Here is a 27,369-nt window from a genome sequence, read left to right as displayed (position 1 = left end):
GAACACACAAGAGCTTTTCTCTTTTTTGCCAAGGCAAAGGGGAACCTGTGGTTTTCCAAGGGATGTGTCTCTATCCACCACAAACCAAATCCAGACCACCCACCATGGCACTGGGGTTCCATCAAGGACAGTAGAAGCCAGTGCTGTCAGGAGAAGACAGGGAGAGAGGAAATAGGAAGGGGTCTGATTGTGCTTGACACATCCCCTAATCAGTTTGTGTCGTTTCCAACAGCAAACTACAGAGCCAAATTATCCAGAAATCCTTCTAATTGCCATCAATAAGCATGGAGTCAGCCTCATTGATCCCAAAACCAAGGTAAGCAAAACTAACTTGGCTATTCACCAGATGGTCCTGAGCCCAGTCCCCAAGCCCTCACAGAGGATATCCCAAAGAGCATGTTGTCCAGTACTTAGTGAGTTCCCTTTAAGCCACATTAGAAAGGCTGGATAGACAGAAAATTTTCTGGAGACAGAAATTCACTGTTGCACAGAGCCAGCCCAGACTCTTTCAACAAAATATGGATTGGGAACATCAACTATTAGGACCCTGTACCTGGAGGTTGCACACACTCCTTCCTTAATCCTTTAACATGCAATAGGACAGGAGCTGGACTAGATGAGATCTTACTTCCATCACCTGCATGGTCATTCTAGTGTAGGAGTCCTTCACAAGCTCTGGAGGATCTGGAGTCTTGATCTCACTGCCATTCCCATGAGTCTCATCACAGTAGACATCCTCGGCCTGCTGTGATGGAAAGTGAACGGGGTCATGAGAAATGTCCACAGCCCCTTGTGGAAGTTGAAGCTCTCTTGCATGTTGAGTGTCAGTTTTGTGTTCCCACCAGGATATTCTCATCACTCACCCCTTCACCAAGATCTCCAACTGGAGTAGTGGCAACACATATTTCCACATAACCATTGGCAACTTGGTGAGAGGAAGCAAGCTGCTTTGTGAGACCTCCCTGGTAAGAAGCGTTAAAGATTAGACCAAATCCTGACTTCAGCCGCAAATTGTGTCTCAGGGATTCTCTGGGCTGAAAGTGGTCTCTCAGAAGAGCCGCTGATAACGGGTTTTTTCTTCTGATTTTCCCACGGCGCTGCTCAATGAATCAGGGCTCTCACATGGTCCATCATCCAACAAACAAGCAAGCCTAAGATGCTTGGGATATTGCTGTGTCAGGAGCATGGGAGGCTGCTCCCTATCACTGGACTGAAAAACACATTAAAGCTGATATGGACCCAAGGGGTACTCTTGATCCCTTTAACCAATATCATTTATCCAGATTGTCCCTAGTAACAATCACAGCAATAAACCTCCTAGATTCTCTTAAACCCAAAGCGCAAAGGATGAAAGTTCCTTCTGGATTAATTGTTGCTCATCTGAGGCATTCAGTATTTTGTTGGGCATTTGAAAATTTATGTCCTATCCAAAGCTCCCTATGTCCTTAGCCTCAGCAACATCCTGGGACAGGGACTTCCTCTGTCTCAATGTTGCAATTTATCTTTGGATGCTGTTCCTCATGGTGGTGGCATTTCACCCAAGGAGAACAGTGGAATAGGTCAAAATGTACCTGAAAATTTAAAAGTCGAGAACTGGCAGCCAGTGTGTTCAGGAGGCACAAGCCAGAGACTGTAAAGTGTGCTCTAGAGTCTGGTAACATCTTCTCTCTCCTCCTCAGGGGTACAAGATGGATGATCTTTTGACCTCGTACATCAGCCAGATGCTAACAGCCATGAGCAAACAGAGGAGTGCAAAGGGCAGCAAGTGAACTGCAGGAAGCCACTGGCACATAGTCATGGGGCTAATTCACCAGCTGAGGGCTGTGGGATACCCATGCAGCTGGGCAAGAACCTTTGCCTCCCAGATGTGGAAGATGAGCCGAACACCATCAGGGAGTTCACTGGACTCTGACCTTGAGGGCTCCAATCCCACCTCCCCTTCCAGTGAAGATGACTATCTCTGACCTCCTCACCCTGCATCCCAACTCAATCCTACACCTCAAAGATTTCCAGGGAACATCACTGCTCTCAGACAGTGACCAATGCAAAAACACTCCAGCAAGAGGTCTGCCTGAACCCATTGTTTGGCATCACAAAGGCTCTTGGAAGAGGATTTGTGTGTGTGTGTGTGTGTGTGTGTGTGTGCGCGCGCGTGGCTTGCTTTGTTTTCATTTGTTAGCTTTTTTTTCCTTAAATATGAGAGCTGTTAGGATGCTAACAGGTTTTTGGTGAAGTTCTGGGAATTTCAGGTTTGAAGAGGAATAAGCAAGCCCTGATCCATACTGGAAAGATGTCAAATGAACACTGCAGGGCTTGGTTTTTTTGTCATTACAAAAGAATACACTATGTTCTTAAGATGTACAGAAAGAAAAAACAGGCTGGGAGGAGCACATTTTAACTAGGAATCAGAATAAACAAACTACTGATCTAACAGGCTAGAGTACTAAAGTGCTATCCGTGCAATGCTGGAAATATTTAAAGAACAAATTTTAAAGTTTTGTTTCTTCTTCTATTTATTTTTTAAAATATTAAAAAGGAAAAAAAAAAATCCTGTATTTCGTGCCGGTATCTGGATGCTGACTTGGGGCTGAGGGCAACCTGCAGAACAATCCCTTGCCCAGGGATTTCCCATGAGAACAAAGAGCCATGACTGCCAGAGGCTGAGTAAGGCACATCTTTCCCAACCTAAGGACTCAGCTGGAAGCGAAGCTTGGAAAATGAATTATCTCCTTTTGCTTCCTGTGTCCAGAAAAATTAACCTTGGGAGGAGGACTTTTACTGCAAACTTCAATATGGATATAGGGGTTTTGAACACCCTATGCTTGGAAGACTGAAGCCAAGCTTATACTGGGTTGCAATTCAAACATGAACTTGGCCATCGGGTTTGTACCAGCTGATTTTCTTGTGCTTTGTGTGTTTCTGTATAAAGCAGCTCTTCATGAGTCCTAGCTGGACCTGAACCACTCACAGCAAGGGCAGACCCTTGATTTTGGTGGGCTTTTCTCCGTCTTTGATTGGCTGTACTCATCTGCTGGCTGTTTGTCTCATCTGCCACCCAATGCCACACAGTGCGGACAAGCCTACTTTGGAGCAGAGATGGGACCTGCTGGCAGAGGAGGCTGAAACCATATTGTGTCTGGGAGGGAAGCCTGGGGGTGCCTTTCCAAAATCCAGGCTTCAAAGGAACACATGGCTGGGTGTGGGGTATCAAGAGAGGGGACAGTTGTCCACCAAGCTCTGGTGTTTGTGTAACCAACACTGAGTGGATCTCAGTAGATGTTGAGGCCTCTCTTGGTCCTGTGCATTGGGCTGGGTTTGACTGCTTTTGTAGAAGTCCATGTTGTGGGGTGTCACGTGCTGCTCTGTTAAGCTCAGCTGGGCTCCAATCTCCAACACCATGGTGTGCCAGGCAGAACTGGCAGCGCTGCCTACCAGATCTTGAGGCCTGTGACATTCAAGTGGGATGCAGCAGTGACTTATGATTTTGGTTGCTCCATCAAAGTGAATGAGATGCTGCACGGAGCCATCCACCAGCCAGACAGGGCTGCTAGGAGATCCCCTTCCTCCATCATCCCCTACCCAAAGCACTCTGGCGATGGGAGCATGGTTACACCAACCAAGGCTGTATTGGGGGCTGCCTTCTCACCATCCATCTCTGACATTTCTCTCCTTTCCCCAGCTGCCATGATCCAGTGGTCCCAGGGATCCCACCTGTCCTTAGACACATGCCTATCATCACCACACCATCACTGCTTTTTCTGAGTCTCCAGCCATCCCTGCCACCCATTGCATGCTCAGCAGATGATGCAGCACAGCAGTGTTTTCCAGAGCTGTCCTGGGTCATCTTTCCCCTTCCACCACCCTCATCCCTCCACTTACAGCTCTGTTGGCATCCCATGCACCCCATAATTTTGGGCAGGACTGGGACTCTGTGTGTTTGTACCTGTGTGTCTTATGTATTAGCATCTGCTGGCCTCTTTGTATTCACACCAAGCAATGTAACGTGAAAAAAACATATGTCCAAGTGAAATAATCCAATTAAAAAGCATCAAGTGGCTTGTGGGAGGCTGTTCTGCACTGTGCAGTTGTGGTGCCATCTCCAGGGGAAAGGGTGGGATCAGGGATCCCAGGTTCTTGTTGTGGACAAGATTTCTCCTTGCACTGTGCAATTCCTGAGGAGAGCATCCAGCAAGGGGGAACAAATCATCAGTATTTCCAAACTGAAAATCAATTTACATCTTTTCTTTTGGGATAAAAAACAGTGAAGTCTGGGAGTCTCCAATGCTTGTCCTCTATGACAAGGGCTGAATCTTCCAGTCAGTTTTGAGCTTAATCACTGCAGGCAGGAAGTGTTGGATGAAAAGCTTGTGTGTGGGAGTCAGATGACCAGTCATCTGCTTAACGAGGTTGCCAGACCTTGCTAGCTGTGAAGCAATGAAAATAGTAGTTGAGATGTGACAGAGTGTAAGGCATTCAAGGGAACCACAGGTCTAACTGGCCAGGCTCTCCGTAGGGAAGGCTTCTGAGGATGGGGAGGGTGAGTAAAGGGAGTTACCAGTGCATACTGGCCAAGCAGCAGCTGGATACATGGATCAGAGAGCACTGAGGTGGCTTTCCCCAATGCATATTAAAGGCAGCAGTTGGGGAACTACAGCCAAACCCCTCACTTGAACACCAAGGCACAGGCTGAGGAGCCCATGGTGCACACCATGCTTAACCCACACACTCCCCACCTCCTAGTTTTGCTGCTCACATACCCTACGTGGTGTCCATGAAAAGTTATGAACCACCTATGTATGCAAGGCATGGGGAGGGGAATTTAACACCATCCACTCCCCATATTTCATAGATCTGGAGGTGCTCTACAACAATTCATCAGTCCTTTAACTTTTTTCCAAAGGAGAATCTTAATTTTTTGCATTTCTAGCCTCCAAAATACTGCAAAATTGCAGCTTGGGAAGGTTTAGATGTTTCTCAGCACAGATAACTCTGAAACTTCATGCTGCCCTCTCACTTGTGATCACTTCATTTAACAAAAGGCTATATGTATGTCTATAGTCTGGATCAAGTAAAGACTACTGTATTCTTTCCCTTTCCCAGTTTGCTGAAATAAGAACAAAACAGGATAGGTGAGATAAAATGTATTTAAAACATCACTTGCAATTTACAAAAAACATATTCTTATTATCTCTTCAAGTAGAAAGATATGGCTTAAACCTGAGAGATGTTTACATCTCCCTTACAGAGAATAGGCCCCCTCCCCACTGTGTGCCAGCAGCCACTGGGAGAAATGAAAATTGCAATGAATCCCAGGCTGTAGAAAAGGTGTACAGACTTTTCCAAGGAAAAAGCAAATACCTGGTGGGACCAATTCACACACAGCTCCATCCTTCTGAAGAAAAGTGGTTGTTACTGGTCATAGTCCCAGTAGCTACATGGCCAAGACACCTAAAAAGTCCTTCAGCCCCCACGGCAATGACATGCCCTCACTCACAGATAGGGGGAGGAGATTAGCCTGTTGGGCTATGGCAGGGCAAGAGCGGAGAAAGGGAAAACCAAAGATGCCCCTGCCTCTGTTATAGAAAGGTACCGATTGTAATGACCCAGCCAGCAGCACCTGACCATTGTGTGCTCTTGGGGATGGAGGACACCTGCAAGGGGGGAGGGCAGGAGGTAGTGTGTGGAGAAGAGGCTGGTCTGATAGGAGAAATCTGGGCACCTGAGAATGAGGAGGGCTGGAGGATGCTCAGATGTTCACAGCATGTGTGGAAACAGGGCTTACGCACAGCAGGAATGATAACCCAGTGGGATGCCCGTGGTCCCGAGTAAATGGGGGGAATGGCGCCCATGTGCTTGCTGCATCTCACCACAAGACACAGATTCTTCATGGCTACACCTCCATCTGTGCTCTCCTACACCCCAAGGATCCCTGGCAGGCATGGGAATATGAGAAAAGCTGTAGGAGAGGAAGGTTGGTGCCCATCTCCAGCAGGGCCATGAAGGCAAATGGCTCCTCCTCACCAGGTAGATCTGAGCCCCCACCAGCTGGTCTCCCTGGCCTCCTTGAGACAGCAGGTCCATGTCCCCTCTCTGCCCATGTCAGGCCAGGACAGCAGGCATGTCGCTGAGCTCTGGAAAAGGAGACACACAGTGAGCTACCAAACATCTGCATCTGTTCTGACAGCCACTGTGAGCAAACAGAACCTGTTTGAAAATGCATGCAGCCCAGGTTGGGCCATTTTGTCTGGATGATAGCTCCATGGGTGCAGAAATGTGGTGCATGAGAGGGTTCTCAGCCAGTCCCACCCTGCCTGGCAGAACCAAGAGTGCTCCGTGCCTCCAGAGTCTCTTTTCACAGTACTGCAGAGTAATGAGTATTGGAGGGGACACCTGGAGGTGTCTGCCCCAGCCTTTGCTAGAAGCAGGGCCAATTGGATTGAGCTGCTATGGGGTCTGGGGCTGAGGTAACCCAGAGTGCATCCTTCCTCATAACCTTCCTTATAAGTACGGACACGCATCACCAGCCCACCCATCAGGATCTCGGTACTCCCACAGAGACCACCCTGAGCAGGATGCAGCTGCTCTCCTTGCCCTGCTCACCTGTCTTGAATTTGTTGTAGGTGCCACCACTCTCTATCATTGGGTTACTGTCCTGGGCACAGCAGGAGAAGTTCTTCTCTCGCCACCTGCATGGGCCAGAGAAAGTGGGTCAGAGGCCACTGCCTGCTGTGGTGTTCCTCATGGCCCTCTGCTGCCTTGGACAGCTTTTACCTACTTTGTGAGGGCAGGTAGTTTGGGATTTTCTCAGGTCCTTACTGAGAGAGGTGCATGACTGATGTCTAAGCATCCACACTTCATGTGTGCAACAGCATTTTGAAGGCAACTTTCTGACTAAGCCCTGTTTTCTAAGCAAGATTTAAGAGCTCTAAAGCCTCCAAAATGTTTACAGACACTATTCTAAAGCAGACAGGAAAATTTAAAAAATGTCATTTTGGTGGGCTCATAAATCTGACAAGACCACACAGGGCACTGAGACACAGCTAATGGCCCTTTGGTCCCAGGAGGGCTGGGGATGCCCTTGCTTCAAGGTCAGTCCAGAGGAGTCTGTTGTTTGGTTGGACCAGAAGCATCCACAGGACCCTGGGAAATGCACACAACATGAACATGATCCCGGAGGAGTTGGGCATGGCAAGGTCTGATAGTGGTGGTGATGTTTTACAGGGGTGATTCTGTACCACCCTGAAACCTGCAGTCTTGAAGACAAGGGGAAAGCAGGACCTGAGGAGAGCAGAGCATGGTAAGAGGGAAAGGAAAAGAAGGAACCGCCTTGCCTTGGGGAAAGCCTGGATGCCCAGCAAAAATGCCTGTACAGCTGCTAATTCATCACTGTCAAAGTGCTACTAATTAATTTTTTCACCATCCCAGAGCAATATTAGCACTCCAACCTTTTCCTGTACCAAAGCAAGTCACAGTTAGCAGCAGTCCAGAGTGCTCACCCAGGGGCTTCCCAAAATTTCTGCACAGGCATGTTCCTCATATAACTGTGGCAGAGCAGAACATCCAGCAGCCAAACACAAGCAGCTGCGGTGTGCCCATTCTGTGAACCCCAGATTTCCCAATAATCTTTGACAGAGTGAAAGGAAACAAAATGTGGTGTCTGTGACATGGTCAGAGTCTGTGACATGGTCAGACACTTTTGTGTCAGAGGATGGATTTCCTGTGGGGCTCTGGTATGTGCAGAGAGACATGGGGTGCTCTAATATTAACATTGAGAACTTTCCTATCAGTCCAGTGAAACACTCTCAAATAGTAATAATAAAAACTCTGTTCCTTTCTCAGCCCACCAGCTTTGATAATTGGTATATGTTGCTACTATAAATCCGCCTGTTCTCCACTGAATCCTGAGAGTAGACAATGCCTGAGCTGCCAAAATGGAAAGGGAAAATGAGAGCAAGCAGGAGAAACAGGGAGGTTTTGGGGGACTTTCAGGGCCTTCTTCCCTTTACAGAAGAGAAAGCTAATGTTCTCAAGAGTAGTTTTAACCCTTCAAGTCACCTGAAAGCATTCCCTCCTTCCCTCCACCTGGAGCAAAAGGTCAGGTTAGGATGGCCCTTAACAACTTGGTAGTTACCAGTGCAGAGCAAAGATGAGTGAGATGAGGAATGCAGAGGTCAGATCTGTCAGGATCCACATGATGTTGTACTGCTGTGGAGTCTGTAAGAAAACAACAGAGGTTGTGTCTACCACCAAGGACCACAAGATTTGCAAAAAAAGTTACTCAAACACTTTCTCCCTGATTGAACATGGCTGTTCAGCTGCCTGGTTTGCATCTGCAGTAACATCCCTTGGGTGTTTAAAGCATTTGGTGGCATCTCAAATTGGCCACTCACCACTGGGTCCTGGTGCAAAATCATTCTCCTTCATAAAAGCAAGTCTGTTGTGTAGCCAAGAAGATTTTACCTTATCACAGTGAATGCCACAGAGACCTCTTGTTAGTAAGGCAGGTCTTGCACTTCTCAGCTTTACCCCAAATATAACATCAACTGGTGGTATCTCATTTCCTCTGGCAAAACTGCCCTTTACTGAACACCACAGAGAGCCTGGGGTGGCTTCCACTTCAAGTCTGAGAGCATCTGAAGATTTATCCTTCTACTGGACCTCCACCCAAACTTAGAATGGACTGAAACAGTGCAGTTCTCTGGAGGGGAGCATTGTAAAATTTAATTCAAGACTATGAAGACAACTGGTTAAAGTGCTTGAAGAGATTCTGGTGGGACCAATGCCTCAGGTGCTTCTTGGTTCTACAGGTTGTCCAAGGCAGAATAATAAATAGAGAAATTATGTGAAAATTCCTTCCAGAAAGAAGGCTTATATCTGTGGTTGTTTCCCTTGGACTTGCGGAACAAGACGAAGTTTGACAAGGGCAGTGGGACTCCCTGGGAAAAGAGAAACTTCTGACATCAGTAAGGTGCTTGAAAAGCTTAGAACTGGAAATCCTCATGCATCAGCTTGTGTCCCCAAAGGCCCTTCCTTTCTTCCTGCACAAGACTTCTTTTCCCTTATCTCAGAGCCTAAGGTGATAATCCAAACAAATAGGGTGCTTCATCCTGAGCCAGGAGAAGAGAGAAGGGTACGGTAATACCTGTAGTGGCTTTAAGGTTCCCAGTAAGGCAGGTTTGAACTCAGGTCCTTCTTATGCAGAGGATCCTTAAAGGATGTTTTATCCATGTGTGAACTGGACCATCATCTCCAAAGGTAATCATGAACATCCTAACCCTATTTCTCATCCCTGAGACAGAGAAGACTTCCACTTACCATGAGGAAGAGTGGCTGGCTGAGATCCTTCAACAAGTGGACGGCATTGGTGGTCACAGAGTGTGCCCCAGAGCACCATGCCAGGGAATAGAGCCATGGCTCGTTGACCACATAGAAGTTGGTGGTGATGTTTGCCTCAGCATATTTCCTTTAAAAGACCAAAAGGCAACAACCTTCATTGAGCAAGGAGATTAGTACTTCCTTCGGGCTTACTCAAGGAGATTCGGGAAGATCATGGGAAATGGTTGTAATCTTCTGTAGGAAGTGCTTACTTTAGGACCTAGATAAGGAACATAAAGGAAAGCCAACCAGCCAATAATTAATCATTAACAATTTGTCAATACAGAATAGCTGAACAGCTGGAAACAAATGCAGATAAAATGCCCAAAAGGTCAAAACCTTTCTAATCCTTCTGCCATATGAATCAATGTAACAACGAGTTTATAAAGGAGGCTGTAGGCTACAGCAACTGAAATATTCTGCTCTACCATTCTTTCAGCATGGAAGATCTTCAAGCAATAGAGCAAGAAGAAATGGATCCAAACTTCACCAGGGAAGGTTTAGATTGGATATTAGGAAAAATTTCTTAATGGAAAGGGTTATCAAGCTTTGGAATTGACTGCCCAGGGAAGTGCTGAATTCATCATCTCTGGAGGTATTTAAAACATTTAGAGGGGGGGACATGGTTTAGTGGTGGGTTTGGCAGTGCTGGGATTGATGGTCTTGATCTTAGAGATCATTTAAATCTAAACTGTTCATGTTATTCTATAACCTCCCCACACTGAGTTCCAAACCACCACAGAATCAAAGAATAGCCTGAGTTTGAAGGGACACAGAAGGCCACAGGGTCCAACTTTTCAGTTAATGGCTCATGTAGGGATTGAACCCCTAATGCTGGTGTTGGTTAGAGCACCTGAGTTGGTTAGACCAGCTGAGCTAATCCTTGAAGCTGGCCACCCAAGTTTGTTATGGTCACTCCATTAACACATAATTTCTCAAGTTATTATAAACTTTATATTGAAACTTAATATGAAGTAAGTTTATTCTTTATATAAAGGTAAAGTAATGTATCATCAATATCAACATTTAGAAATCTACCTAGGACCTGTCCAAGATTTGCCCAAATGGATCTGCCTATGATTTTTTTATAGCCTTTCAGGCTGGAGAAAAGAAGGCTATGAGGAGACCTTAGAAAACCTTCCCGTACTGAGATGGGCTACAAGAGAGATGGACAGAGACTTTTTAAAAGGGCATTGAGTGGCAGGACAAGAGGAAATGGCCTTAAGCTGAAGGAGGGAAGGTTTAGGTCAGACATTAGGAAAAAATTCTTAACTTTGAGGGTAGTTGAGACACTGGCACAGATTGCTCAGAGAGTTTTTGGACTCCCCATCCCTAGAAGTCTTCAAGGCCAGGCTATGGGGCTGTGAGAAATCATATCCAGTGGGAGCTTCCCTGCCCCTGGCAGGGAGGTTGTAACTAGATGGTGCTGAATGTCCCTTACATCTCAAACTATTCTGTGATTTTATGATTCTATGATTTCACATCCTGTGACAATTATAATTGAGAAAATATGAACATTAATCTTGTCCAAAGGATTAACGTTTTTCCTTTCCTTTTAATTTCAACTAGACTTCAATGGTTTTGTGCATTGGAAAGAGCAAAAAATCCTATTTACAGAAGGAGAGCTGGACAGGTAATGCTGGGGGGTTTTTGGTTGTTTTTTGGGTTATTTTGCCATGTCAGAGTAGCATTTTGGGAACTCCTGCAATGAGTGTGGAGCCTTTCATCATAGAAATGACATTTTCAGTGTGTCACATGCAACAGAGTACTGGTAGTAACAGATAGGAAATGATGTCTCCAAAACACTGGTTACAAGAGGGTGACAGTCCCTCACAACAGCACTGGTGTTTGTTGGAAGAGCCATGGGAGGTTAAATAGTTGTTCATTCTCCTTGATTCAGTGGTGGTGGGACTGGGGATGGCACAAATAAAAAGACAAGAAATCAGGATACAGCTGTGTTGTTCTTACCAGGATATCCTCAGATCCTTGTCAATATGGAATTGAGGACAACCAGATTTAATTACATGTGCCACCTCTTAATGAACAGGAGGAGTGATCTGCAGTCTGTCACTCCTAAAATACATCAGGGATGGCTACTTGATCTGAACGACCTATTCTCAAAATGTTATAGTCTCTGGAACTGGTCACTGGAGGGAGACATTGCCCCATGCATGAGGCAAATGTAGTCCAGATGCACCCCAAAGATTGTACCTGGGGCTGAAACCTACCGGATATCTTCACTGGACATGTCAGTGTAGACCAGATTGAGCTTGACAATATTGTGCTTTATTAGGTCTTCTATTGGTGCCTTTCTGCCCATTGTGTGCTGAAACCCAGGAGCAACAGATTGAACAAAGGACCTCACTCCATTATGCAGCCACAGGACCTGCAGGTGACAAGAGGAACCAGTGAATTCTCAGCAGAAAAATTCATGATCCTAATATGCACCACTGTTCACACAAGCCCAGTAAAGATAACATCTTGAGGGGCTTAACCCAGCCTGTCAGATGGTGTTTCTCCCAATGATCAAATAATATTCAGATGCTTAGAACTTCAGAATATTCAGATGGTTAGGACTTGTAAGTCACTTTTATCAAGAAATAAGTATCCATTGTTCCTTGCTTATCCTCTGGAAATCAGTGAGTACGTTTCACACAGCCCAACAAAAGATGCAGTGTTGAAAATGAATGAAAAGCTTTAGTTTATGGAAAAGGCAACCAAAAATATTCTGTTCTACCATTCTTCCAGCATGGAAGAAAAGATCTTCAGCAGATACAGATCAGCATAACTCCCCAGACATCAATGAGTACATAACATGATTCCCATGAGTTTAGCATTCATCCACTGCCAGGGTGAGGAAGGCAATAAAGATTCACAATTTATTTTAATTTAAGCCAGGAATTTTTATGCAATGTATAAAACAAGCATGGGTAGCAGGAAATAGACTGACAATTATATTTATAAAGGGGTGCTGTTTAAGGGCTAAGGCATCAGCTGTATATAGACTGCCTTTTTTCCTTTGCTGCTGAAAGATTACACCATTGTGAACCTTCTGAGGAACTAGTATTAGGAATATACTCCAAATGATGCCTTTTAAATCAAGTGAAATGCTGTGGACCAATTTTATGCAGGTGAAATCATGCAGAGTATGTCCCAAAGTCCCAATGAGGAGAGCAAGAAAAAGGGATATGGAGTGAGACCACCCTACCAGATGGCGTTTAATCTTTGACTCCTTGAGGATGACGTCCAGGATTTTGCGGACCCACAAGTTTCTGTAAGGATGTTTCTCTGGAGGGCGGTAGAGATCAAATATCACAAGTTTATTGTGACTGTCTGCGAGGCGCAAAAAACCACTTAGCGTGTAAATGGACTGATTCATTGCCTCTTTTTGATCTGCCTTTGACAGCGAGCCCATCCCTAAAAATGGTTTGTTCTAGAAATAAACAGGTATAAAGAAAAAAAGAAAATAAATCAGGCAGTTTGCTCTGGGAGCCAGCTGCATCTCTAAGAGGGAAATAGTTTGATGTCAGTCTTCAACAGGTGGGGATATTTTCTTTTTCTTATTTCCTCTACATAAGAAATGGGGGAAGTTAATCCAGGCTGTGAGGACATTGCTTCTAGGACCTTAATTGCATAGTTCAAAGCTATCTCTGCTGTGCTTCTCTGTCCCACCTTGTTAGTTCTGAATGTTATAAATAGCACATTGCACAAGTAGTTCTTTTGTCCTTCCCGCAGGCCATGAGCTCTGCTGCTGCCATGAAAAGGTGACACAAGAACACCCACCAGCCAATTGTTACAGGTCTTCTTAACCTGAAGGCAGACTGAACAAAGTAAAGAGACCCAAACTGAAGGATTTACACTGACTTATTTGAGTTTCGACTCAACTAGCAGTTCCTTTGCTAACACTGATGATGTTAAATAATAGACAGTTTGTGTCTCTTTTACATCTAGTTGGTGATAGCCATGAAATCACAGAAAAGCTTGGATTGGAAGAGACCTTTAAAGCTCATTTAGTCCATGACCCTGGCAATAAACAGGGATGTGTCCTACTGGATCAGGTTGCCTAGAGTCCAGTCCAACTGACCTTGAATGCTTCTAGCCCTTTATGATGCTTACCTTAAGGAACCACGTTCCAGCATTCAATTTCTGCAGGGCATCCCAGGAGAATGACGAAGCAGCTTTGTCAGTGTCATTAGGGTAGACTTCTTGGATATTAGTTGTCCTTCTCAAGGTGTCATCATGCATGAGGAAAGGAACCCCATCATAGCTGCCAGAGAGCAAGAGTTCAGGTCACCTGGGGAGCAGGTTCATTCACAGGATGAACAGAATCAAGCCAGGTCAGAACATGTGGGCCACAGAGAATGCAGAAGTACAGCCTTCCTTAGTGCAGAGAGTGCAATATGGACGAACGCTGAGGCTCAAGACACCAGGTTATTTCCAGCTTTAATACTTCTAGAGGATCTCCATAAGTCATGCTTCTCTGTACCCCAGTTTCCCTAAGGGCAATGTGAAGGAGATGACCTTTTCGCCTGTCAACTCCCTCAAAAATTATTAGTAACTTATTGTTGGAATCTCTTTTTGCTGCTGACATCAAAGTTTTTCTGTGGCTTCCAGAGAACTGAATTCTGAATTGATAGTGATGGAAACACAAAATTTTCTTTTATAGAAATGTCTAGTTTAGTAGAAAATCTAAATGTTAGTGTTTTTCTTATTCAATGCCTGGAAACAGTTCATCCTGCACAGAATGTTAGAATATTAGCATTTCACGGCAATGGGTTCACCAAAGGCAATTAAAGATTTAATAATTAGGGAAATGTCACAAATCCGAACACAATTTTCTGTTGGTTTGTAGACTGATATAACCCTCACTGTGACCTGGAAGTCAGACTAGAGTAGGGACTTGTTTTTATACTCTGCCAAGCATTTAAAACACACTGTAGAAATAATGATTGTTAAATCAATAGCTGCAGCTTATTGACTTGCCTGACAGCAACCATACCCTACAGCCCCTGACATCACATGACAGGGGAGGGACCCTGTCCCAGCCATCAGTAAAGCCCAGTGGCTTGGAGCTGCATGTCTCCAAAGACAGCTCTTAGAAGAAGCAGCACATATTCTGTGAGATGTGATGTTTTGCCCTCACCTTATTGCGACATCTGTTTCAAGACCATCCCCACCATGCTCAATCGTCTTCAGAAATGACATCTCAGTGTTTTCTGGCGCCAGCTGAACAAAAAGGCACATGAGCAGATAATTTTCAAACACACTCTGGAGGACTCTGCAAACACTTTCTGCCTCTTTGCAGCATCTGTTTTTTATTAAGGGAGCATCGTTATATTGTTAAAGCCTATTGTTTTTTTCTTCCACTTTAGCCAAACCCATCATGTAGAAGAATAACAGAATCATAGAATGGTTTGGGTTGGAAGGGACCTTTAAGATCACCCTGTTCCAATCACCCTGTCAGGGCAGAGACATCCTTCACTAGTCCAGGTTGCTCAGGGCCCCCTTCAGCCTTGTCTTGTCCCTCAGGAACAGTGTTTTCCTTGTAAGCAAACCCATGAAGCGATGCCTTTGGCAAGCAGTCCCAATGACTAGAAATGTCTCCCACCTCACACTGATTTCATGGGGGAAAAACAAAGAAACAACAGAAGACAATGATGAAAGTAGCAACACACAGAATGAAGAAATTACATAAAATAACCTCTTCAGACCTACCATTGGTGCTCCACGGTGTCCAATGAGGGCTGGCTTTGGTCCAAGTGTTCCCATCTCTCTGATGCAAGGAGAATACATCCCCAGAGGTATCAAGAAAAGAAAGAGAAGGATAGCCAGGTATGGACCAACAATTATCACCTGAGTAACTGAAAGAATTTGAAGGAGGAAGGCTGGAGTTAATCCACATCGTAACATATGAGTCTGCCTTGCCACTTTTAATATAGTCCTCTAGCTAAGTAGCTTTTTGGTTTTGTCCCATCCCTTTTTCCTTTCCTTCTCCTAATTTTCACTTTCTCTCCGAATAATGCAACCCAGGAAAACATATTGGTCAAAGCAAGGATGCAAGCTGTCTAAGTCAGGACTGCAGGTTTTATGCTTTAATTACATCTCACTATGCATGACAGCAAGATATGGCTTTATTTCTTATTTTGTTTAGACACGGTGCAATGAAATCACCTCCATATGTAGAAAAACAATCCTCAACAGTAGGATGTTAACTTTCTCTTACTCAGATGAGAACAAGCACTATTTTCAAGTTTCATTCACAATAAAGAAGAGGAGGTACCTCTCCTTCAACTATGTTGCATCTCTTTACTTGGAATACTTCCCTGGTTCATTCGGATAGTTGCTAGTGACCTTCAGTGTGACCTAGATAATCCTACAGACCCTGAGAGCATGAATATTGTACCTAGAAACTTGCCAAATCATTATCTATGGTCTTCTCTGGAGTCTGTTGAGACATTACCCAAGAGCCCCCAGAGTCCTTCTCCTCAGGGACCAAAACAGTTCTGAGAAATGAGCACCTGTGCACCACCACCTCTTTCCTGAGTGGGTACCACCGTCCCTCTGTGCCAGTGGCTCGGAAGGAATTTGGGCTTATGCTAAAACGATGATGTACTAAGCTAGGAGTACCTCAAGCATGGTGGTACACAGCCTAGGGTCCCTGTGTATTCTCCCTCAACCTCACCAGCTGCAGTTCAACAAGAAAAGCCTCGGACGGGGAAACAAAATGCTTTCACCAGTCCATTTTGTCTGTGATTTTTATTGCAAACCAGTATCTGAAGATGGCTGTCAGGAAGGTAATTTTGGCTCTATGGAGAGACAATGAGAGAAAAACAGACACTCCCAGACAGGTTTTTCTGCAGTTGTTCCTGGCATCTGGCTTTATCCTTATGACATTTGGTCATTCTTGCTAGTAGTAGGCAGGAACTTCCCATGAGATAACACTAGGAACTGGTCAAAAAGATCTTTTCCCTTTCTCAGCTGATCTCTCCTAAGATGTGGTTTGTCTGACTGGACTGGAGATCCCTTCTGTACACAGAAAGCAAAAATCACCCAAGGGAGCTGCCACTGGCTGCTTTCTCCTGCAGAGGGCTAAACAAATTTTCACTCATGACTCAGAACATGGGTGCTTCTGCTCTGTCTCCTCTGTCTCAATGCCCACCACTGCCTCAGTATAGGGCAAAAGAGTGCAAGGTAACATGCAAACCAGTGACACACTGGGACAGCAACAGGGCAGTGCACAGCCCAAGCCCAGGCCTACTAATTTCCCTGTGAGATGCAGAATTTGAAAGTCTTCTCCAGCTGGAGTGCAGGTGTGGGTGGAAAGGGGTCTGCATGCTTCTTTTCCCATGCTCGTGTATATCTTTTATCATACAGGAAGCAGGAACCAGAGCTGCCGTACCTTTCTTATCTGCTCTGATGGCATGAAGAGCCACAGGCCAGGCAAGAAGGACCATGACGGCAATTGCCCCTATGTGGAGATAAGGAGCTGTGACCTGGCAAAGAGAAGAAAAGGATTTTAGTCAAAGGATGAACTGTGGAGACAGATGGAAACAATCCCCATCAGAGCTACAGCCTTTACGCCTGGATGGGCTCCTGAACTAGAAACCAGTCCATCATCTTCTCATGCTCATCAGAGCCCCGTGGTGAATATTCCAGCTAGAACTGACAGTTACTAAAGTATGTGCTAGGGAAAAAACCCAACTCTCCAGATGCAAGCCTTTCCTATTTCTTAGTCCTGATGCTCAATTCTCTAAGCTGTAAGGGTTGAAGAAAGCAGCAGTCACAGAAGTTACTGCATGTGACACTGTCTGCCCCAGACACTTGATACCAACATCTCCTGAGCAGAACCAGGATTCAGCTGTGCAAGCAGAGGTGCCACCTGAGATGTCCAGAATATCTGAGATGGATTTGCAGGGCTAATGGACAAGACACAGTACCTACAAGAGATTCATGTCCTTTGGGAACAGCAACAGGAGGCCATCTCAAAGGGCATGGTCACCTGAAATAAACAGCACATATAGGGAACCCAAAGGCTTTTGTCTCTCTTTCTCCTCGTCCACATCCCCTGGTGTCTGTCACAGGGAGGAGAAGCCAATGGTTTCTCATGCCAGTACATAACCCAGTGGTTAGCAAATTGTGGAACAGGAATGTGCAATTAACCACACCCTACAACACCATGTCTTCAATTCCTCTGCCAGTCCACTTACATTGCTCTCCCAGCCTTCACAAGCACTAAGACACATAGGGGAGAGGAAATAGGCCCAAATAGCACAGAATCATTGAACTGTGGAGTGGTTTGGATCCTGTAAAGCAGCTGTGTAGTGAAAGGCTACATGCCTCTTCCTTCCCAATAAAAGTGGGGACCTGAATGCTCACACAATGAACAGCACAGGACAGCTCTTGCCTCCACCTTCAGAGCTGGTGAGAGTTGAGGAGATCAGCAACCATGAACTCTGACCTCCTGCATCCAGCATTTTGTCTCACTGACACCAGTGTTCTCCACCTGCTCCCCAAAAACTCAGTGTGCTCATGCCCTCAAGAGATTAAACTCTTCTGAGCCACAAAAGACTGAAACTTTCATGTACCAGCAGATTTGAATGAGGGATGAGGGAGAAAGTTCTTGCCGTGGAAAACCTACCAACCTAAGGGGTGAGTTACCTGTCCTGGACAGCTGAAACTTAACAGAACACCTACATTTTTGGGAAGAATGAAAAAAAAGGGTTGCAACTTTCTGTATCTTTCCAAACTGAGATGTGTTACATCACATAGCTTGAAACTCAACCTCAGGCCTTGGCTTCCTTTCCCCCAACAGGAAATGTTAAATAATAATAATAAAAGTTTACTCAGAGCATGGCCTGCTAACAAAAAAACATGTGGAAAACATCCACCATATGGAGTATCTTCTGCCAATTGTCACAAAATACTTCTATAAACAAGCTGCTCTTTCAAATAGACCCCCAACCCCTCTTACCTGGAATGACAGGCGGACAGTTTTCCGGTGATCTCGCCAGAGTATAGATAATGCAAAGAGTGCTGAGATAGAGAAGCCAAGGACAAGAAAAGTACCAATCTGGGGACACAAAGACATAAATCAGCTTCAGCATTTCTGCATAGGGTATGCCATCCATCTAAGTCACAGCTAATTTAAGCAGCTTGAAAAGTTTTTTCAGATGCATGAGATGGACTGTGCCAGGTCAGAGACAGAGAGATACAATCAGACTAAAACCAAATCCACAGTGCTATCAGTATGGCAGGACTGATTTCAGGAGCTGGGTACTCAACTAAGTTCTCAGGATTCTGTCTGTAATCAGTGGAGAAAAGAGGAATTTCAGAGGTGATCCATTCCTGCTTGCATTATGATGGAATCTCTCTCTATTGATATAGACGGAGCTTAGGTGATCAGCTTATATTGAATCCCTAACTTGCAGATGGAATTCATCACTTCTAAACTCAGAAGTGACAAATTCCACCCTAAAGTGATAACAATACAGCTTCCTTGTTCTGTGAGCTGCCTTGTAACAGTCTTCAGCAAAAATAATGCCTCCCATAATAAAGAGATGAGAGTTCACTTTTTAACCAAAAAGGTGAGGCAGTGTCTCAGTCAATTCTTCACCTTCTTGTTTGATTTGGTACCAGCACTGTGGTAATGGCAAACACTTCTTGGTATATCATCTTTCTGCTGACAACTAAAGGAAATTGTGCCAAGGCCCTAACCACTCTTCAGGGGATCTTCTACAGATCAATACTTTAATAATCTATTCTTAATCTCTTGCACCCAATGATGTCTCTTTTTTACTTTTTTTTTCTTTTTTTTTTTCTTCTTTTTAATTTTTTTGTTTGGTTGGTTTTTTTTACACATTATTCTACAACTTTCTGGTTCTTCTGGAACCCATTTTTCTATAGTAAAGATCATTCAGTTTCCATTACTTAAATGAAGAAACACAGGATCAAGCATCTGCATGTTCAGCTCTTTCCTCCTACTGCAGCCTTTGTAATCACATTGCATTGTGTCCTAAACTGCATTGGATAGAGAAGCATTTTCAAATGTTTCACATAGACTCAAAAACTACTTAAGAGTATTCTAATACAATTTTACAACAACTCTCTGATAATTTGTTTCTGCATCTTCAAAACTCCAAAACACATTTCCCAAACCATAGAATTAAGAACTATAGAACTGTTTGGGTTGAAAGGGACTTTAAAGGTCATCCCTGCCATGGGCAGGGGTGCCACATACTGGATGAAGTTGCTCAGGGCCCCATCCAGCCTGGCCTTGGCCACTCCCAGGGAACCATCCAAAGACCAAAAGGCATAAAGCACCAGGATGCCTCGGAAAAGCCATATTTCTCTCCTGCAGAGAGAGCAGACACTTTTTACACTGTTGCTGGGGTCTGCTCCAGAAAATCATGCAGTGCTTCTCATGAAAACTTTGCTTTTGACTTCATGTTACCATATGTAGATATGTCAAATATAGACATCTTCACCTGAATGAGTCACTGCAGGCACCTTTTAGAGTCATTGGAGAAAAAAGGTTCTTTGAGTGTGATTCATCTCATCTTAATTTAGAGGCCCATGACCAGCTGGATGAATTGCACTGAAGAGGATTCATTTCCCTCCACTGAGTGCAAAAGGAGTTTGAGTGATCAGCTCAGGTGGAGATATCATTTTCATGGGTATCTCAGTCTCGTAAGATTAATCTCTTTCCTCTCTTCCTTCTCTCCCATAGTCTAAGAGGTTTCCTGTGCAAAGAAACAGCACAGACTCCATTAGAAGCATAGAGTTACCAGAAAGCCCTGACTCTTCCTACCTTGTGACTCCAGTGCAGGTACAGCTGCTGGCCTTCTGCAAGCAAACACATTGCGAGGACCTGCGAAATCAAGAAGAGATTGTATGCATTCTGGTGGAACGAGGTGATGCATGCCAGTGAGGCACTTCTGGAATTATTTTTGCATTGGCAAGTTACTTTCCACTAGGTCTTGAACTCCAACAAGCCAAGAATGAAGTAAGTCAGTCCACAGCTCTCATGCAGAGCTTCTTCACATAATTCTATACCTAAGTAACCAGTGAGTCTGGAGATGAATTTCACCCGAAAAAGAACTTTGCTGCTGTGAAAATACACAGATCTATGCTCACGAGTCTAAATGTCTAAATGCCAGGGGAAACTTCCTAACCACGGTAAAGGATCATTTTGGGATCAGCATCATCAGGTATCAGGGCTTAGAGAAAAGTATCTGTTAGTAGACTTCAGTGCTCCACTGAGGAGGATCATTTATGATGCAAATCTCTCAAGATTGTAGGATAATTGGATTATATGAAAACAAGATATATAGATTTGGGGGAAGAAGATCTTCTTTTCTGCAGCTCAACAGCATGTGAAATTAAGTTTCCTATCTATCTACAAACACACTCTCTTTCTAGGATCATGCTGATTTGAAGCAAGATATAAGGCCAAGTTGGGTAGGGCTTTGAGCAACATGGTCTAGTGGCAGACATTCCTGTCCATGGCAGAGGGGTGGGAATTAGATAACCTTGAAGGTCCCTTCCAACACAAACCATTTTACGGTTCTATGATAAACTCAGCAGTGAATACAAGTGCTTCCTCACATGTTGAATTCCTTTAATGGAATAAATGCCCCCAGTATGACATGATGAGTAACATGGGAGCCAGTTGAGAGAGAACTGAAATACTTCTAAAGATTTTAAATCAGCTCCATCTAAATAAGCTAATTCAGGGTGAAAAAATGAGAGCAAAAAGCCACTCTAGTCTTTTGCTGCAAGTGATGTTATGCAAAGACTTGGTCCTTGTGTACAGTAAAGTCAAGCATTTAGAACATTCTGAGCCAGAAGGATCGACAAGGAACATCAAAGTCCATCTTCTGACCCTGTGCAAAATTACACCAAAAATCATACCATGTTCATGAAAGCATAGTCCAAATACTTCTTGAACTCACGGCACTCAGACAGAGTTGGTCCTGTGACTACTTCCCTGGGGAGCCTGTTTCAGTGCCCAACTATCCTCTGGGTGAAAAATCTTCTCCCAATTTCTAACCTAAATCTTCACTAATACAGTTTTATTCCTTTGTGTCTTCTCATTGGTCTGTCTACTCCAAATTGCTTCCACACACTTTCTGGAATTGTCTAACATAAGTACAGAGGCATGAGGGCTTAGGTGACCAGTATATTTCTGACTAATACGGCCAAGGTTAAAGGTCCCTCTTGCCAATCCCATCATCTCCCAGAATTTTACAACCTCCAACTCTTGCATTCTTCTATTATATTAAATGAGGTGTGGAAGTGTCTCCCCTCCACCATTTACCTGCAAAGTGGTGATTAAGGGATGCTTCCCAGTGGCAAGAGAAATGGATTCACTGCAATGAGAATTTAATTTCTGTCTCCCTATTTCTGAATGGCTGCATTGACCACGAGGTTATGCTGCAAAGGGTGGACAGCAGACACATAACTCCACTCTACTTCAGCATGGAAACAACCTTGTAATCATCTCAATACTACCTGGTGAGCTGTGGGCAGGCTCTGAACCTACACTACAAGGACATGCAGGTAGGCACTTAGACATTTGGTTCACCTGAAACATCTGCTCACTTAGATGTTCACAGCAGCTGGATTCAGATCCTTATGTTCATTCATTTTATGGCAAAAACTCGCAACTTGTCTGGTACCCCAGTCTCTTAGGGATGGAGTTTTGAGGTCACATTTTGGATTTCAGTGTCAATGTACTATTTTGAGTCCTCTCTATGAGTCATCTATGAATGAAGAGGCCACATAGCATCTGAACCTCTTTACTTTGTACAGTCACAACCCTTAGAAAAAACATGGTTGAACTGCAGAGAGGCAAATGTTGGGGTTTGAAAGACTAAACAAGAAAAGATTTTTCTTCTCCACTGAGCATAAACAGTTCTGTAATTAGACCCCTCAGTTTAACCTTTTAGCCCTAATAGGGGTGAGAAAATTGTCTTGGGGAGTAATTGAACAACCGAATTAATTGAAATTGATTGTGTGAAAAAATGACAATGATGCATGTGGACGGAGAGCGTGGTTGTCAGACAGCTAGCGCTTTCTTGTGCAGCATTTTCTTCAGCTACTTGTGGCTGGTGGGCAGAAGTCTGTATACTTCACTGGGTCACAATAAGGTCATGGAAGCAAGCTTGCAGGTTCCAGCTGGGTGCCACCATTAAGAAAGAGGGTATGGTGTTCACAAGCAAAATCAGACCAGCCACCGGCTGATATAAAATCTTTCTGGTCCAACAAGGGCATCAGAGTGTTCAGTTTTCTGAAGTGACGGGCTGCTCATGCAGAAAACATCAGCTAGGTGAAGGTACTCTCCATCCAACACTGTTCAACCAGAACTTGGAATGTAATTCATCATGGCAGAAACCTATTTGGCCATCAGTTGTCTGAAATGTATCAGAGCAACCCACCTATTGTATAATGCCCACACTGAATATCTTATTTAGATGTGGAAGGGCTGAGTTACTCTTACCAGCCCATGAGGCTCCCAGTGTTTTGCTGGGTGGTCCATCAAAGCCTTCCATGAAAGGGCAGCTCTGTAAACAGTGGTGGAGGGGCAGATTCAGAGTCCTCCTCTGAAAGAGCCCTGCTAGGGTGAGCTTTGCCCAGCCATGGTTGCTACAACACCCTTCGTGTTTTGAGATTGCAGGAGCGTAAGTGGTGGCAGTGATAACTTTCCTTGCTCCCCTTTCCCTCAAGACCTAGTAACATTTAAGTAGCAGTCTCATGCCCCCAGCACCCACTGTTCAGCATGGATGCATGCAGTAGCCTTGCTGCAAAGGACATGGTGGCATGGTGATGCAATCAAACAGGACAAGTGTCCTCAGAGATACCCATCAGCTTTGGTTGGGTCACTTAACAGCTTCATAAAAGCAAGAAACAAATGCACCTTCACTACAGGGACTGTTCCCAGAGCAGAGGAACCTCTGGAGTGTTTCTCCTGTTGTCTGACACCATCCAGACTACTTGCATTCTTTCAGGTTTATCCATGCTCACCCTTTTGAGGAAGGTAAATGTTGTTAGCCTCATTAGACAGAACTGAGAGGCTTGGGAGGAAGATGTAGCTGCATAATAAAGAGTGAGACCAGGGCTGAACTAAACCAGATAGGGCACCAATTCCACCTCATATCTTCCATCTTCCTTTCTGGCTTTACTTTGCCCATCACCTGCCCTGATAGCTTGCAGTCACCATGTTCATGGTGACGAAAAACCTGAAAATACTCTAAGAAAGTCCACTGCTTAGGCACTGACTGACACTTGGATCTAGACAGAGCATGACCGAGCTGACACATCAACCCCAGGAGTCTTCAGGCTCCTTAAGCCCAGGAAATCCTGGTTTCTATCATGGGCAATGGTGAGTTAGTCTGATCCTGAGGTTGACTCCAGATCCACAGCCTGCTGAGGCACCATCTCAGATGTATCCATGTCATATGGACAAAGCTCTGAGTTGCCCAAAGTAGTACTGTAACCACCAAACTAGAGTCCCTGGGAAAGACAGGTAGGCTTTGCTGAATAATAGTCCATGAGCCCTAGAGCCACCATGGTGTCACAAAATCCTTGTAATTAATTATATTTGTTTGTTCCTTTCAGAGCTCAGTCAGTCCACATCTCTTATGATGCTCTTGATTGCTGTGGGCATGAACAAGCGCCTGTCCTATTTATCACTTTGGGGTTTTTACTGCTAGTACTGGAATAAAAGTACTGTTTATTTGTACTACATCAAGAAAAAAGGACCCCAGAAACCAATTGTGTTAGGTACTGCACGGACAGAGACAAAAGAGGTTTCCTGTTGTGAGCAATTTACAGACTGACTGTATGATGACACATCAGGGAATGGGTAAGAACAGCAGGAATGGATAATAAAAGCTGGTTGTCTTGGTCACAGAGGTGAGACAAAGCCATAACCTCACCTTCAGCACCTGATATGTCCAAATGAAAGTCAGAGCAGGCATGGGACTGATGTGGACTCCAGTGCCTGGAGTCAAAGTGAATTCTTGTCCTATAGTTCTGGATGAAGAAAGTGGAAAAACAGGTGCAAATCTGTTTTTATTTGAGAGCTTTCTTATGAGGGAAAGATCAGAGAAGAAGAACGAGTAAGTAAAATTTTTAGGAAAATTTTGGGGTTGGTATGTTTCCCTAGCTACAGCAGACACCATATTAAAAAATTTCACAGGATTTAGAAAAGGGAAGATTTCAGGAATCTCTTTCAGCATAAACTTCAGCAGCATTTTGTGACCACACTTATAGCTTCTACCTGCGGAAAATCCTCCTGCAAAGCAGAGTGAGTCAAGTGATAAAGTTCTGTTTTCCTTCCTCTAGTAAACCTTTTTATCCAGGATTAGAAGAATAACTCAGCTGTGGTGACATATCACCACTGCTACATGACTCAGAGCCCCATATTTCCCTGCTGCCAAAGCAACAATTTTTAGTTCCCCCTAAATCTAAATCCAGGCACTGCTGGGTCAGCTTTCCATGGGTTCAAGGAGGAATTGTACACATTTATCAAAGGGAAGTCATTGAAAGAAATCACAGAAACGGCATCTGGCTCAGAGACCCCTGAGCTGAAACTGGCCATTTGCAGGTGGATAGGGGGGGAAAGTACTGTAAACACTCATTGTGCTCCAGATCATCTCCCGACTTTCACTGTCTAAGGATCATATGGAGGACTAGACTGAGCTTTGGCCTGACACATAAAGCCACCCCTATGTTTACCTTTCAGGGCTACAAACCAAGGTCAGCTTACAAGGAGCATTGCTTACCAGTAACAGTGAGATGTATGCGAACAAGACTGCAGCCACAATCAGGATAACAAGAGACCAGAGAAACCAGAAGCCCAGGTTCCCATAGTTATACCTAAAAATAAACCAATAAAATACTGTAAGAATGCTTTTGGTTAGCACATGGACTAGAGAGGACCAACAGCCCTGTTCCTTGAAATTCTGAAATTTTCTAAGCAATAAAACAAAGAAAGGGGGAGGAATAGCCTATGCTGTAACATGCAAAAGTGATTAAGAGCCTCCTTCCCAAAGTCCCTGATTGCATTAACCATCAGACTAAAACACATTATTATACTTTTCCTTCTCATAATATTTCAGCAGCTTTAATTTAATTTTAGAGGCTAGATTTGCATAACTGTTGCCTATGTACTACAGAAGGAAAAGATGTGCATAAATCCCTGACAATTTTTTCTTACTTTTGAATCTGGGAACATGGAATTCTCTTTTAGTGGTGCTGGTGCAATGCCTCTGATTCCAGCCACTACATTTCTTCACGTGGAATGGGGGAGAAAGGGAAGGGGGAAAAGAAGGACTCAGAAAAGGAAAGAGTTATTTAGCCCCTTCCATTAACATTTTTTATGACAATGATTCTCCCCTTCTCCTAAATTCACACTTACACCTAAAAATTGTACCCAAGCAAAGGCAGAGTCTCAGCACCTCCAGACTCACTGGACATTCAATTTGGATGCTGTAACCAAGAGTTTAAAGTGCCAAACCTTTGCTTCATGACTAAAGTGCCCTGCTGCACCACAGCTGCTCTGGAGGGTGCTCATCCCTTTCCAGTCATCCTAGTGACCTGCCAAACGGGTAGGAGAGGAGGAAAAAATGTGACTTACCAGTCAAAGCTGTTGTAGTCATTTTTACCTTCACCCCATGTGTACAGAAAGACCAGAGAAAAGCAGAAAGCTGCAACGAGCAATGCGAAGAACATGCATTCCCGCTGGAGAGGGAGAGGAAGGACAAGCAGTCAGAGCTATGGCCAGCCCAGAGCAATCAAAGCAAATGGCAGCTACTTTTAGGCTGTCCCTAAAAATATGTACCTTGGTGTTGAAATTCTAACTGAAGTAAATATGGAGAGGGATTCCCATCCCGCCCTTGTAACCAGGAAAATGGCATCAAAAGCATACTTTCCACTACTTGTTCTCAGGGAAAACTCATGACTTCCCAAATTAATAGGAATGAGATTTTAACCACCTCACATGAGAGGAAATTGCAATGTAGAGCAGCCTTCCTTGCAATTCTTACTGTCCACTCAACCTTAATGTTACTTCTTTAATTTGATTCTATGTCTTTGAGACGTTTCACTGGCCAGCAGAGGTTGCTGCAAAATCCACATTTATTAGCTGTGTGATGGCACAGACAAATTTAGCCTGCCACAGAAGCAGCAATTCATCAAGCATTTAGAGCAAAATCTATCAGCCTAACAGATCCCACTGGGCTCCAAATGATATTGGGCTGGGATTCCATGACATCAACCCCTTGTCTACTTAGGCTGCCCTGCCCCAGTACAAAAATCCAAGTCCTCTTGGATTTCTTCTTCTCCAAGCTGATTTTGAGCTCATTTACCATGTTGCAGCAGCATTTCCCAGGCTCGGTCCTTTCGCGCTGGTACCGCTTCCACCGGCAGCTGTAGAAACCAGCCAGACACGAGATGAAGGGCTGGTGCTCATACCTCTGCAGCAAGCGCCGACGGACCACCTTCAGCTTCCCAAACCTGAGCCTCTTGAGGCTGGTGGGACTGGCCTCCATCTGAGTGGCTTTATCTCATCTTCCCCCTAAAACAAGAATGCAAGTTTTATGGGGAGACTGTTGGGTAAGCTTTCCATATTTGAAAAAGAAGAGAAAGTTTTCCCAAGCAGATGCTGAGACCAGCACAAAGTGATGCTGAGGACATCCCATCTAATTTTATATACTAAAGTGAGATGGCCAGCTGAGAAAGATGGTCACTGCAAGTCCTCTTAGCAGTCAGTGGTGCTCCTGGTTGTAACTTAGGCAGTCTGAATCACCTTTGACGCTACCTCTGCCTCCTTTTGGCTATACAGGGAGTTCTGGGAAATGAATTCATTAAGCACATTTCAAATTATGTCATATGAACCTGAATCTAGGATTAGCTATGGGAATTATTTAGCAACACTGTGACCTATTTGAAACATGCTATCAGTTTAACTAGCTCATGTAGAAAAGGCACTAA

General features: G+C 44.4%; 2 protein-coding genes across 7 annotated transcripts in view; one reads left to right on the top strand and one right to left on the bottom strand.

The window, feature by feature from the left end:
• MYO7A (myosin VIIA) overlaps nucleotides 1–4,008 on the top strand; it is a 101,426-nt gene extending 97,418 nt beyond the window's left edge. For all 6 annotated transcript variants that reach the window (XM_088051943.1, XM_014259765.2, XM_088051942.1 and 3 more), the window contains 3 exons: nucleotides 233–316; nucleotides 846–965; nucleotides 1,680–4,008. In XM_088051943.1, coding sequence (XP_087908069.1) covers nucleotides 233–316; nucleotides 846–965; nucleotides 1,680–1,769 — 294 coding nt within the window. In that variant the 3' untranslated portion in view covers nucleotides 1,770–4,008. The remainder of the gene's footprint in view (nucleotides 1–232; nucleotides 317–845; nucleotides 966–1,679) is intronic.
• Nucleotides 4,009–5,126: 1,118 nt separating this feature from the next.
• Nucleotides 5,127–27,369, bottom strand: part of GDPD4 (glycerophosphodiester phosphodiesterase domain containing 4) — a 36,859-nt gene continuing 14,616 nt past the window's right edge. Inside the window, exons 2-16 of the mRNA XM_005531001.2 lie at nucleotides 26,745–26,953; nucleotides 26,015–26,118; nucleotides 25,161–25,254; nucleotides 20,183–20,242; nucleotides 18,347–18,445; nucleotides 16,775–16,868; nucleotides 15,091–15,236; nucleotides 14,519–14,601; nucleotides 13,492–13,642; nucleotides 12,584–12,808; nucleotides 11,604–11,761; nucleotides 9,316–9,463; nucleotides 8,132–8,214; nucleotides 6,601–6,686; nucleotides 5,127–6,131 (exon numbers count right to left, since the gene is read on the bottom strand). Of these exons, the coding sequence (XP_005531058.1) occupies nucleotides 6,100–6,131; nucleotides 6,601–6,686; nucleotides 8,132–8,214; nucleotides 9,316–9,463; nucleotides 11,604–11,761; nucleotides 12,584–12,808; nucleotides 13,492–13,642; nucleotides 14,519–14,601; nucleotides 15,091–15,236; nucleotides 16,775–16,868; nucleotides 18,347–18,445; nucleotides 20,183–20,242; nucleotides 25,161–25,254; nucleotides 26,015–26,118; nucleotides 26,745–26,927 (1,746 nt within the window). The 5' untranslated portion in view covers nucleotides 26,928–26,953 and the 3' untranslated portion in view covers nucleotides 5,127–6,099. The remainder of the gene's footprint in view (nucleotides 6,132–6,600; nucleotides 6,687–8,131; nucleotides 8,215–9,315; nucleotides 9,464–11,603; nucleotides 11,762–12,583; nucleotides 12,809–13,491; nucleotides 13,643–14,518; nucleotides 14,602–15,090; nucleotides 15,237–16,774; nucleotides 16,869–18,346; nucleotides 18,446–20,182; nucleotides 20,243–25,160; nucleotides 25,255–26,014; nucleotides 26,119–26,744; nucleotides 26,954–27,369) is intronic.

The sequence above is a fragment of the Pseudopodoces humilis genome, chromosome 2, assembly GCF_049639895.1.
Source record: "Pseudopodoces humilis isolate 2021_Gansu_Grassland_sample_001 chromosome 2, ASM4963989v1, whole genome shotgun sequence".
NCBI classification, from domain to species: Eukaryota; Metazoa; Chordata; class Aves; order Passeriformes; family Paridae; genus Pseudopodoces; species Pseudopodoces humilis.
This window is presented reverse-complemented; position numbering and strand designations above follow the sequence as displayed.